The sequence below is a fragment of the Budorcas taxicolor genome, chromosome 12 (genome assembly GCF_023091745.1).
Source record: "Budorcas taxicolor isolate Tak-1 chromosome 12, Takin1.1, whole genome shotgun sequence".
NCBI classification, from domain to species: Eukaryota; Metazoa; Chordata; class Mammalia; order Artiodactyla; family Bovidae; genus Budorcas; species Budorcas taxicolor.
In genome coordinates, this window is record NC_068921.1 from 2,861,922 (window position 1) to 2,874,073 (window position 12,152).

At 38.8% G+C, this 12,152-nt stretch overlaps 1 protein-coding gene across 1 annotated transcript in view; it reads left to right on the forward strand.

Annotated features, from left to right (window-relative positions):
- Nucleotides 1-12,152, forward strand: part of DIAPH3 (diaphanous related formin 3) — a 571,880-nt gene that overhangs the window by 418,273 nt on the left and 141,455 nt on the right. The window contains exons 26-27 of the mRNA XM_052650016.1: nucleotides 8,738-8,833; nucleotides 9,320-9,379. Coding sequence (XP_052505976.1) covers nucleotides 8,738-8,833; nucleotides 9,320-9,379 — 156 coding nt within the window. The remainder of the gene's footprint in view (nucleotides 1-8,737; nucleotides 8,834-9,319; nucleotides 9,380-12,152) is intronic.

Sequence of the window (12,152 nt, forward strand, 5' to 3'; positions counted from 1 at the left end):
TCTGCCAGAGGTCCTTCCTCGGTGGAGATCTCCATTGCCTTACTCTCCATTGTGTATTAGACCTTTTGTTAGCTGTCTTCTTTCTCTTGTTATAGGAAACCACATTTAGATCAAGAAGCAGCCTCTTTGTCTTCTCTTTCTCCTTTTTGGTTTTCTCGTCCTGTTGGGAATTTTTTAGATTTTTCATGCTTATCACTTTGGACTTGTAGTCTGCCTGGCTCCTCTATCCATGGGAATTTCCTAGGCAAGAAAACTGGAGTGGGTTGCTATTTCCTTCTCCAGATCTTCCTGGCCCAGGGATCAAACTTGAGTCTCCTGCATTGCAGGCAGACTTTACCGTCTTTGAGCCACAAGGGGATCCACGATGTGATTTCTACAGATTTTTAAATGGAATACGGTATGCTTAGAGCACGATAAATGATCCTCCCCTTCACCCTCTCCCACTTCCCAGAGGTAACCGCTTTTAATTCTTAGGTCCCTCTTTTTTTTCTGATATTTGCCTCTTCTTTCTTTCTAGTAATATACTTAGGCTATCGTTTGTCAGTTTTGCATTTTAAACGTTGAGTTCCTAAGTGGCAAAGAGTTTAGTTCCTTTGTGCCCTCTCCACACTTACACTGTCCTCATTACACCCTTTCTCCTTTACCTCCACTGTCATCACGTTGTAACTATTTCATACCTGATGGCCAGGGAAGAGCCAGTGAATGCAGGAAACACAGAAGACCTGGGTTTGATCCCTGAGGTTGGAAAGATCCCCTGGAGAAGGGGATACTCCAGTATTCTTGCCTGAAGAATGCCATGGACAGAGGACCCTGGCAGGCTACAGTCCAAAGGATTGTGAAGAGTCGGACACAACTGAGCTTGCAGACATACATACATAATAGTGCAATCATGTCAATACTCGTCACCCCTCTAGTTAGTATTCCATGATTACTTCCTGTAGGACAGCAATATTATTTCTGGGTTTATACTAGTAATTAACAAAAATTGCTTGGTATTTGTGTATACCTATCACTGTTCTCTTCAACTTTCTGACAGGTCTGTGAAATAAGAAAGAATATTTTCGTAAATGGCCCACCCCAGCAGACTTGCTTTTAGTTTCTTGGCCCCCTTTCTCTCCTGTGGCCTAGTTTTCTACTTTGTGATCTCGTTAACAGATCTCCTCTCTGCCTGTCCCCACACCTTCTTGAGTCTTCTTTAGAAGCATCTCATCCCTAACTCTCCCTTCTGTTTCCCTTGAAGCCAAGTAACTTTTAAAAACACAGTTTACAAATTAAGCAAGGTGATATGTGATTCAGACAAAGCACAGCTTTGACTGTTGCAGTTAGTCTATTTATTTAAAAGTGTTTTCACAGCAGGAGAGAGGCTATAAATATTTTGAATATCAATTGACTTGTAGTTAAAGAAATTGAATTCTAGTCTATAATAAAAATGGCTAATTTTAATTTCTCTGGTTTGTATTACAATAATGTAAACATGAGTCTTTTAAATACATCTTCTGAGTCTGGAAGATCCCTTAAGAAGGAAATGGCAATCCACCTCAGTATTCTTGCCTGAGATATCCCAGGGACAGAGGAGCCTGGCAGGCTATAGTCAGTGGGGTCACAAAGAGTTGGACACCACTGAACAGCTAAACAACAGTGACAGAATCCTTTATTATACCTGACTTCTGTTTTTATTTTTAACTCTTGCCTTTGTATCTGCCTTTCTTCTATCAGAGGTGTTGTTCCCTCCCCAGTCCCTGCCATGGCCCACTCATGTTGTTCAACAGGTTCTAATTCACTGGGAAAACTTATGTATCCATTATAACCCTCCATACTGAGCTCACTTTTCTGCTTCTGGAGACCTGAAAACACCTCTTGTTAATTCCTGGGACCTAGATATCTTGACTGCCTAGTAATATTCTGGCGCATCATAGCCCTCAGTAAACGTGTGTGAAGTGAAAATCTTAAATGCATTTTCAGCATTTGGAAAAACATCTTTATTTTGTGTCTCCATCTTCAGTTCAGTTCAGTTTAGTCGCTCAGTCGTGTCTGACTCTGCGACCCCATGAATCGCAGCACGCCAGGCCTCCCTGTCCATCACCAACTCCCGGAGTTCACTCAAACTCACGTCCATTGAGTCAGTGATGCCATCCAGCCATCTCATCCTCTGTCGTCCCCTTCTCCTCCTGCCCCCAATCCCTCCCAGCATCAGAGTCTTTTCCAATGAGTCAACTCTTCGCATGAGGTGGCCAAAGTACTAGAGTTTCAGCATTAGCATCATTCCTTCCAAAGAAATCTCAGGGCTGATCTCCTTCAGAATGGACTGGTTGGATCTCCTTGCAGTCCAAGGGACTCTCAAGAATCTTCTCCAATACCACAGTTCAAACCCATCAATTCTTCGGCTCTCAGCCTTCTTCACAGTCCAACTCTCACATCTCTACATGACCATAGGAAAAACCATAGCCTTGACTAGACAGACCTTAGTCAGCAAAGTAATGTCTCTGCTTGTGAATATGCTCTCTAGGTTGGTCATAACTTTTCTTCCAAGGAGTAAGCGTCTTTTAATTTCATGGCTGCAGTCACCATCTGCAATGATTTTGGAGCCCCAAAAAATAAAGTCTGACACTGTTTCCCCATCTATTTCCCATGAGGTGATGGGACCGGATGCCATGATCTTCATTTTCTGAATATTGAGCTTTAAGCCAACTTTTTCACTCTCTGCTTTCACTTTCATCAAGAGGGTTTTTAGTTCCTCTTCACTTTCTGCCAGAAGGGTGATGTCATCTGCGTATCTGAGGTTATTGATATTTCTCCTGGAAATCTTGATTCCAGCTTGTGCTTATTCCAGTCCAGCGTTTCTCATGATGTACTCTGCATAGAATTTAAATAAGCAGGGTGACAATATACAGCCTTGACGTCCTCCTTTTCCAATTTGGAACCAGTCTGTTGTTCCATGTCCAGTTCTAACTGTTGCTTCCTGACCTGCATACAGATTTCTCAAGAGGCAGTTCAGGTGGTCTGGTATTCCCATCTCTCAGAATTTTCCACAGTTGATTGTGATCCACACAGTCAAAGTCTTTGGCATAGTCAATAAAGCAGAAATAGATGTTTTTCTGGAACTTTCTTGCTTTTTCCATGATCCAGCAGATGTTGGCAATTTGATCTCTGGTTCCTCTGCCTTTTCTAAAACCAGCTTGAACATCAGGGAGTTCACGGTTCACGTATTGCTGAAGCCTGGCTTGTAGAATTTTGAGCATTATTTTACTAGCATGTTAGATGAGTGCAATTGTGCAGTAGTTTGAGCATTCTTTGGCATTGCCTTTCTTTGGGATTGGAATGAAAACTGACCTTTTCCAGTCCTGTGGCCACTGCTGAGTGTTCCAAATTTGCTGGCCTTTTGAGTGCAGCACTTTGACAGCATCATCTTTCAGGATTTGAAGTAGCTCAACTGGAATTCCATCACCTCCACTACCTTTGTTTGTAGTGATGCTTTCTCAGGCCCACTTGGCTTCACGTTCCAGGATGTCTGGCTCTAGATGAGTGATCACACCATCATGATTATCTTGGTCATGAAGATCTTTTTTGTACAGTTCTTCAGTGTATTCTTGCCACCTCTTCTTAATATCTTCTGTTTCTATTAGGTCCATACCATTTCTGTCCTGTATCAACCCCATCTTTGCATGAAATGTTTCCTTGGTATCTCTAATTTTCTTGAAGAGATCTCTCGTCTTTCCCATTCTGTTCTTTTCTTCTATTTCCTCTAAGTCTCCATCTTCACTTCAGTTCAGTTCAGTCGCTCAGTCGTATCCGACTCTTTGAGACCCCATGAATCGCAGCACACCAGGCCTCCCTGTCCATCACCATCTCCCGGAGTTCACTCAGATTCACATCCATCGAGTCAGTGATGCCATCCAGGCATCTCATCCTCTGTTGTCCCCTTCTCCTCCTGCCCCCAATCCCTCCCAGTATCAAAGTCTTTTCCAATGAGTCAACTCTTCACATGAGGTGGCCAAAGGACTGGAGTTTCAGCGTTAGCATCATTCCTTCCAAAGGACACCTGAGGCTGATCTCCTTCAGAATGGACAAGTAGATTCTTAAAATAATCCAATGGGTAAGTCTTCATCTTACCCACTGGATTATTTTAAGAATCTACTTTTATATCTGATCTGAGCTTCCCTTAGAAATGATGTTATTCAAAGGCATAATCAAATATGCTATAAAAGTTACTTAATTTACAATGTATCTGAAACAATGCTGAGAACATAATTGAATATTATATAGACTTCCTGTAGTGCACCATGGAGTTCATTTATGAGTTTATTTCCATACATTTTTGTATCTCTTAGCAATTTACCAAGTGCTTTCATTTGTATGATCTCATTTGATCGTCTCCTGAACCAGGGACATGTATTTTCACTATTATGCATGTCAGGAATGATTACGTAGCCAGTTGACAGCTCAGACTAGAATGCAAGTCTTCTTACTCTGATGCTATGTAATTTTCACTATAGGAGTGTGGAATGGAAGTCAAGCAAAACTGTTAACACTGCGGAATAACTCCAGGGACAGAAGTTCCAGGTAGAGACTGATGGATGAGAGAGAATGTTTGTGGAGAATCACAGGTAGTTGCCTTTAGTGGAGGAATAGGTTGTGATGTTGGAAATCAGAGAGATGATTTAAAGAGCAATTGGTGTCAGTGTTAGGACCAAGTGAACGAGTTGGGACTTTATCTTGTGGGAAGTGAGTGGTTTTGAAAATTTGTGACTAGGGGATCATAATTCTGCTTCAGTGCTGTATGGAATGAATTGAATTAGGGAGAAACTAGAAGCAGTATCATTTCAGGCAACACATACAGTATTTCAGGTGAAAAATAATTCAGTTCTGGACCACCGACATTAAGTTTAGTCAGAAAAGAAAACAGTGGATCTCTTCCTGGGATACTGGCATGTGCTGAACGGACACGTGAGGCCAGGGGAAGGAGGGAGCCAGTCAGCATTGTTGACACTGATGATGGGGGTGTGCTCCCACTCACCACCCCCCGTCACGACTTCTGTTCTTCTGTGTGGGGACTCCTTCTGGCTGACCACACCACTGCTTCATTTGCTGATTGAGTCAACATACGCTGATAAACACCTTCTTTGCTAAATGTTAAATGAAAGCCATAATCCTTGCCCTCAGTGAACTCATAGTCTCGTGGTATAAACGATCACATAAACAATATTATAGAGGATTTATTGATATATGTACCTCAAGCCATTATGACACAGAAAGGCACCCAGTTCAGCATATATAGGTCAGGAAAGGATATTTAGTTGTCTGTCTGGAAGGAGAAGGAGAAGGAGCTTGGAGAAGAAAGCAGGAAGGATGTTCTATGTAGATGGAACAGCATGATCAAAGGCATGAAATTGAGGACGTGAAACTGTAGGTAGTTGTTTAGTGAGCCTGACCATGTCAGCATCTGTCTCCTAAGAACAATGGCATTATCTTATCTGACCGTAATATAATTATCACACTCAAGTGACTAACACTGGTATATACCCAACACATTATATTTTATTTTTTTAATTTAAATTGATTTTAAATGGAGGCTAATTAATTTTATAGTATTGTATTGGTTTTGCCATACATCAACATGAATCCACCACAGGTGTACCCGTGTTCCCCATCCTGAACTGCCCTCCCTCCTCCCTCCATACCACCCCTCTGGGTCATCCCAGTGCACCAGCCCCAAGCATCCTGTATCCTGTATCAAACCTAAACTGGCGATTCATTTCTTATATGATATTATACACATTTCAATGCCATTCTCCCAAATCATCCCACCCTCTCCCTTTCCCACAGAGTCCAAAAGACTGTTCTATACAACTGTGTCTGCTTTGTTGTCTCGCATACAGGGTTATCGTTAGCATCTTTCTAAATACCATATATATGCATTAGTATACTGTATTGGTGTTTTTCTTTCTGGCTTACTTCACTCTGTATAATAGGCTCCAGTTTCATCCACCTCATTAGAACTGATTCAAATGTATTCTTTTTAATGGGTTATCCCAATAATGTCATCTGTAGTTTTTTTGCAGTATAAGAGCTAATCAGAAATTGTGTGTTGCATTTAGTTGTCATGTCTCTTTAATCTCCTCTAACATAAAATGCTGTTTTCCTAACCTTTTCTTCTCTTTTTTTCTTTCTTGGTCAATATTGGTGACTTGTAAGAACCTAGACTAGTTGTTTCACAAAATATTGTTTCTTTACATTTAGATTCAGATTGAAATATTTCTGCACAGGTTATATTGTGTCCATTTCAGTGCATGTCCTCAGGAGACAGTTGTTGTCCATGTTCCCCACTACTGATGATGTCAAATTTGATTATTTGGATAAGGTGTTATCTGTGAGATTTCTCCATGCCATGTTGCTCCAAATCTCACATACAATATTTTTTGTAGCCATTGATGATTTCTGCCTAGTTAATTCTTACTGTGTGAGTTGTAATATGGTGAATTTTCTTTTTTCAATACAGCTTTTTCTTCCCCTTTTTAAATAAAATTTAAAATGTTTAGTGTCAGTATGGATTCATGATTCTTTTTTTCCAGTGTATAATAATGCATTCTCATCATTACCTATGCAGTGTTCAGACTGTCCTAAATTTGGCTAAGGCTATTCTTCCTTCCCTGTTAGCTAAGGCTTCCCTGTTAGCTCAGATGGTAAAGAATCTGCCTGCAGTACAGAAGACCTGGGTTTGATCCCTGGGTTGGGAAGATCTACTAGAGAAGGGAATGGCAGCCTACTCCAGTATTCTTGCCTGGAGAACTCCATGGACAGACCATGAAGTCGTAAAGAGCTGGACACAACTGAGCGACTCACGCTTTCACATTCACTTTCATTCTTCAGTCTGACCCCTCCCCCCATCTGTCTTTGAGTGCTTTCTTATTTTCTGGCACAAACATTTTCTGTATGCTTTCCTGACTCATTTCTTTCTTCCTTCTACTCAGCCCTAGAATCAGCTGTTTTTCTAAGTATTCCAGTTCCTACTAGTAAGTAATAGTATTTAGAAGCTAAGATTTGAGGGCCAGGTGTTCTCATTGCTCCTGTGGTGCCATTACTTCTCGGCTCTTTGGGACCGCAAAGCTAGAAAAAGTACTTTTCTCAAAGCTTGAGCTTCTCTGCTACCAGCACTTCTCTAATCCAGCACTTCGTGGTTGTTCTTCTTCTCCCACTCACTATCTGCATTTCCCAGCAAGCATTCCACGTTCTGCATCAACATGGCTACCCATCTGCTCAGGCTTATAGTACTCGTGTGATAGTTTCACAATCACTTCATCAATACTGCTGTCAACAGCAAACTTACTATGGAAAGTTCAAGGTTTCCTTTTACTAATAAGATATATTCACAACTAATATCACACTAATGATAATATCACATTAATGAGATATATATTTAGCTTTACCTGCAGTTCTTTTTAGGAAAAATGTACTTGAGTTTGAGTGTAAATTTTCAAGATTACTAGATACTAATTAAAATATCTGAAATATTTAATGTATTTTAATTAAAATAGCCATCAAGCCACTTTAGAACTAAATTTACATGTAAGTTAACAACCTCCAAATACTGTATCGCTCACCCACCTTTTTTCACGTTACACCTGTGAGGTTCAGTACTTTTCTAAAAATGAAACAGAACCAGATTGCAGATGGCCAATACATATTTATATATCTGTTTATAAACCATAAATGTGTATGTTATTTGTACTGTACTGCATTCAGTTGTCATATGTCCCCTAGAATAGGATTGCATTTCCAAAAAGGAAAAAATCCAGAGGAAAATAGTTATGTAGTATTTTAGACATGACTGTATACCAGTCATACAACTTCATAGAGAAAGCCTGAAAATAACTACTCTCTCAGGGACCAAGAAAAAAAATCTTTGGCATTTCCACAGATTTAGTTTGAAACAGTAGTTTCTTTGAACCTTTTTTTTCTTTAACAGCTGCCTTTAAAAAACATTTAGCATGAGCATATAACTATAGATTATTACAAAATAACTGAATGCAGAGAGCTAGCTCTGTATCCAGAATCTCATCAGTTATATGTAGAATGCCAGTTTAAACTAATCATAATGTGTTTCTATCCTTCAGATTTCAGAGCCTCTTTTGGTTTATCTTTCATTAAAAAGACAAACTTTTCATACTTTCTGTAAAAGTTTGCAGTGATTGTTCTGTGTCACTGAAAGTTTGGGGACAATTATCCTCTGATATGAAGAATCAGCTGTTGGGAGCATGTTCACAGAAGTTGGCCTGGAAATACAATTTTGTACAATAAATTTAGACAGCAGAATCTCTATAACAACAGAAACATTGTCCCACACCTGGTCGATTTTAGAATAGGAGCTCTGATGCCTTGAAAATAACCCATTTCTACAAGGGAAATGTGATTTATGATAACCCGAGACACAGTTATGACTAGACCCACATTCCATTTAAAGTTATTGTGCCACCAGACTATAAAATCAGAGCTCTAAAGTGAATCAGTGGAATTTGGTTCTCTTCAGTGGACAGTGGCAGAGGCACTAATGAGACAGATTACATTAAAAGACATTTGATTTCTGGGGGAGTTAAAGTCCTTTCATATTTTGAAATTGCTGGCTTAGTTCTGGCATCTGATCTTCTTCCCCCTACCATACCATCACCAGTTCCTGCGCATGCTTTGACATTGCTATGGTAACCCAGAGGGATGATGGAATTCCCGGCTTCTCTTTTCACAGAGGGTGATGAGACAGGAGTGATGGATAGTCTGCTGGAGGCCTTGCAGTCGGGGGCTGCCTTCCGCGACCGAAGGAAAAGGACACCGAAGCCAAAAGGTGAACATTATGCTTCTTTCATGTTACTTTCTAGGGAACTGTAACAAAGAACAACACTCTGCTTTTTTATAGTTCTTTTAAAGTCGTGTGTCAAGAATGTAGTGCTGTGGGCAACAACTCTTCAGGAGTTCTAGAAGTTTGCTTAATCCTTCGTTTGCAATGACAAGTGTCAGAGAGAGAATCGTTCCAGTTGGCCAGTGTCACTAGCATATTAACAAATCAATGTGCTGAACCTGGGAAAGCCTGATTAGTGTGACAGGTCTCATCTAAGGGACCATATGTACCTTATCCCAGTGGAGTTCACAGTAGCATAATTAAATGAGAAGTAAAAGTCATAACATTATTGCTTCAAGTATATCAGGGTATTGAAGCACTGCTTCACTTCCAGAAATACTTAACCTTGGAAAAATGTCTAATATTGTTATACTTCCTGAAGTAAACAGAGCTCTATATTAAGTTTCTTTTATATATATGTATTTTTAACAGATATTCGGCAGAGTCTCAGTCCAGCATCTCAGAGGCCTATTCTGAAAGTTTGTAACCATGGTAATAAACCACATTCATAAACTGCACATTCTTCTTATCTACTTTTATGCTGTTGATCTGTGATTTTAGTAGGCTGCTGTTATGTTCTTGAGCTTCAGTGTGGCTAAAATAGTAAGAATGTGTGGATGTACATATTTGCGGTGAGATTGTACACTCGCGTTTTTCCATCCCTCCGTTAGTGCCTTGAGGTAGTGCCAAAGATTCTCCTTTCAGGTCTCAGGTACATATTTTGCTTTTATTATTATTATTTGAGGTTACCTCACACATTTATAATCATTGTTGTCCAATGTCTCCTTTCAAAAACATTGTTTTCTCCTAATCCTGTTTTGAGCAGTGTATTTGCTGTAGATTAAGATACAGTTTGAGATATTGAGTTGTTACCTGTTTTACTCTACAATATTTGCCAGTACAGTGTGAAACGCTGCGACTAACTCTGTGGCCACATCTTTAACACAGATGAGCTTCATGTGGTATTACTGTGGAAGGATGTGCTAGAATCACTAAGAAGGGTGAGCTGCCTTCGTCTCCGATGTTTATCTGAGACTGGCTCCTTTCGTACTTCCCCAGCTGGCTCCTGAACCCCCGGCTCATGGAGCCCTCTCTCTGTCTTCAAGACACAATTTCGTGTGTATTGGGCTTTGTTTACTTTGGTTTCCTTTCTCTCACTGTTGTGTATTATGGTTTCTGCTTCCCTTTCCTAGTCAAAATCAAGTTCATCCATCCTGATTGACATTTATCCAGTGAGGTGTTAACAAAGTTTACTAGATTTGTACATGAAAAGATACCTGACAGACTTTATTTGAGTTGTTTTGCATACAGATGAGTTAACATTCTAGAAGTATTAATGTGTGACTGAATAGAGAAACTTATGTCAGATTTCTAGAATAACCTAAAAAGAATATGAGGTAAATAGAAAGGGGCATGAATGTAATGATCTTTTAAGAGCTGTGTAGATGCTTACTGATCAAGATGACGCATATATAACAGATGTTTAGTGAATGAAAGAAAAGGTAGAAAAATGTACACCAAAATTTTAAATAGATCTTTTGACTTTTTTCAACAGTTTGTTTTTATTGTTTTGCTTTCATCTATTCTAGAAATAGGAAGAAAAAATTGTACTAAGTCAGAAAAATTCACTGTGGATAGTTAATTCCTAGCTTTGGGTAATTATTTACTAAATATTGGCAAAAAGTGTAGAGGATAGAGAAACTCAGAGAGGCTGAGAACTTTAAGAGTACAGAGCTAGTTAGTGACACAACTGTAACATTAGTGTTGATTCCCACCTTGTTTCTTATTTAATTGCATATGTGTACTTAGATTTTTAAATTATTATTATTAATGCAGTATGTCAAGTAACTAAGCCCCCATTGTAAGTCATTAAAGAAAAGACCCAGTCATGATATGATATGATTATAATGGCATACAGATACCCTTACTGTGATTAAGTATTCTGGCTGCTATGAAGGGGAAAACTTTTTAAGATAAATTTGTATACTGGCCTTGAGAGGAACAGTTCTTTTGTGACTATAATGTTAGTAACGTGTCCAGGCTGCAACGGTTCGTCTATAATTATGAATTGTGATATTTTGGGTCTAGAGGAAAAAAGCAGGTAAGCATTGCACTTCTATTTCTATCAAGGCTGATATGCTATCCTAAGTCTAAGGTTTTGTGATAATTAAGCAAGTAAATTATATAGCAAGTCAAAGGAGATATATCTTAAAGATCAAATTCTCTGTTCTAATATAAATGTAATGGTTTAAGGTATTTTAAAAGCTTATTTTCATTGATATTTATGTTTTCCCTTTATGTTTCTCACCAAGTAAAAAAAAAAATTCAAATGACCAGACTGATTTTTAAAGATACATGTATAATGGCAGATTTATTAGACTAGACCTTGAAAAATGCAGACTTTGGTTAAGAACATTGCAACAAGGATCATGAGTGTTTTTTGAAAAGATAACATTTTAGAATTCATTTTTAAGTCTATGTTGAAAAATTACTTTATTTTCACTAAAAATATTAACCTTACAACTGAACTATGTGATTGAAATGTAATGTAAACCCCTTTTGTTTTTTGATTTACTTTCATGTATTTGGAGAAGGAAATGGCAACCCACTCAGTATTCTTGCCTCGAAAATCCCATGGACAGAGGAGCTTGGCAGGCTATAGTCCACAGGGGTTGCAAAGAGTTGGACACGACTGAAGCAACTTCACTTCATGTACTTAAAACTAACAACTGACATTTGTATTTTCTAAAAATATATAGTAGTTGATATCTTATTTTTCAGAGATCTATGAGATTTTCTACAATATTTTAAATTTGTTTGCATCTTAATAGTAATAATATTATTAACAGGCTAATTTTTACTACATTACTTTGCCTATTGAGTTATTTGAGTTAGAAGCCAGGCAGTATGTAGAAATGCTTTATATATATCCTTTTTAACATTCTTAATAATCCTATCAGATAGTCATTGTTTTTATCTCTGTTTTCTAGTAAAACATAACCAAAGATTGAGCAGGTCTCATAGTTTGCCTCTGGTCCTGTGGCCAAGTTTCAGACACAGGTCTGCCTGACTTCCAAGTCCAGCTTCTTCATCTCTGTGCTATGTCGTGTCTGAACACAACAGCTTGAATCACTTTTTTTTCCTCTTCTCATCATCCTGATGAGCCACGTGTGTCCATGTTCTTTCTGTTGTGACATAAGTTCATGCTATTGAGATACACTCTCACACGCACTCAGACGTTTTCTAGCTTCTGGTCTGTCTCCTC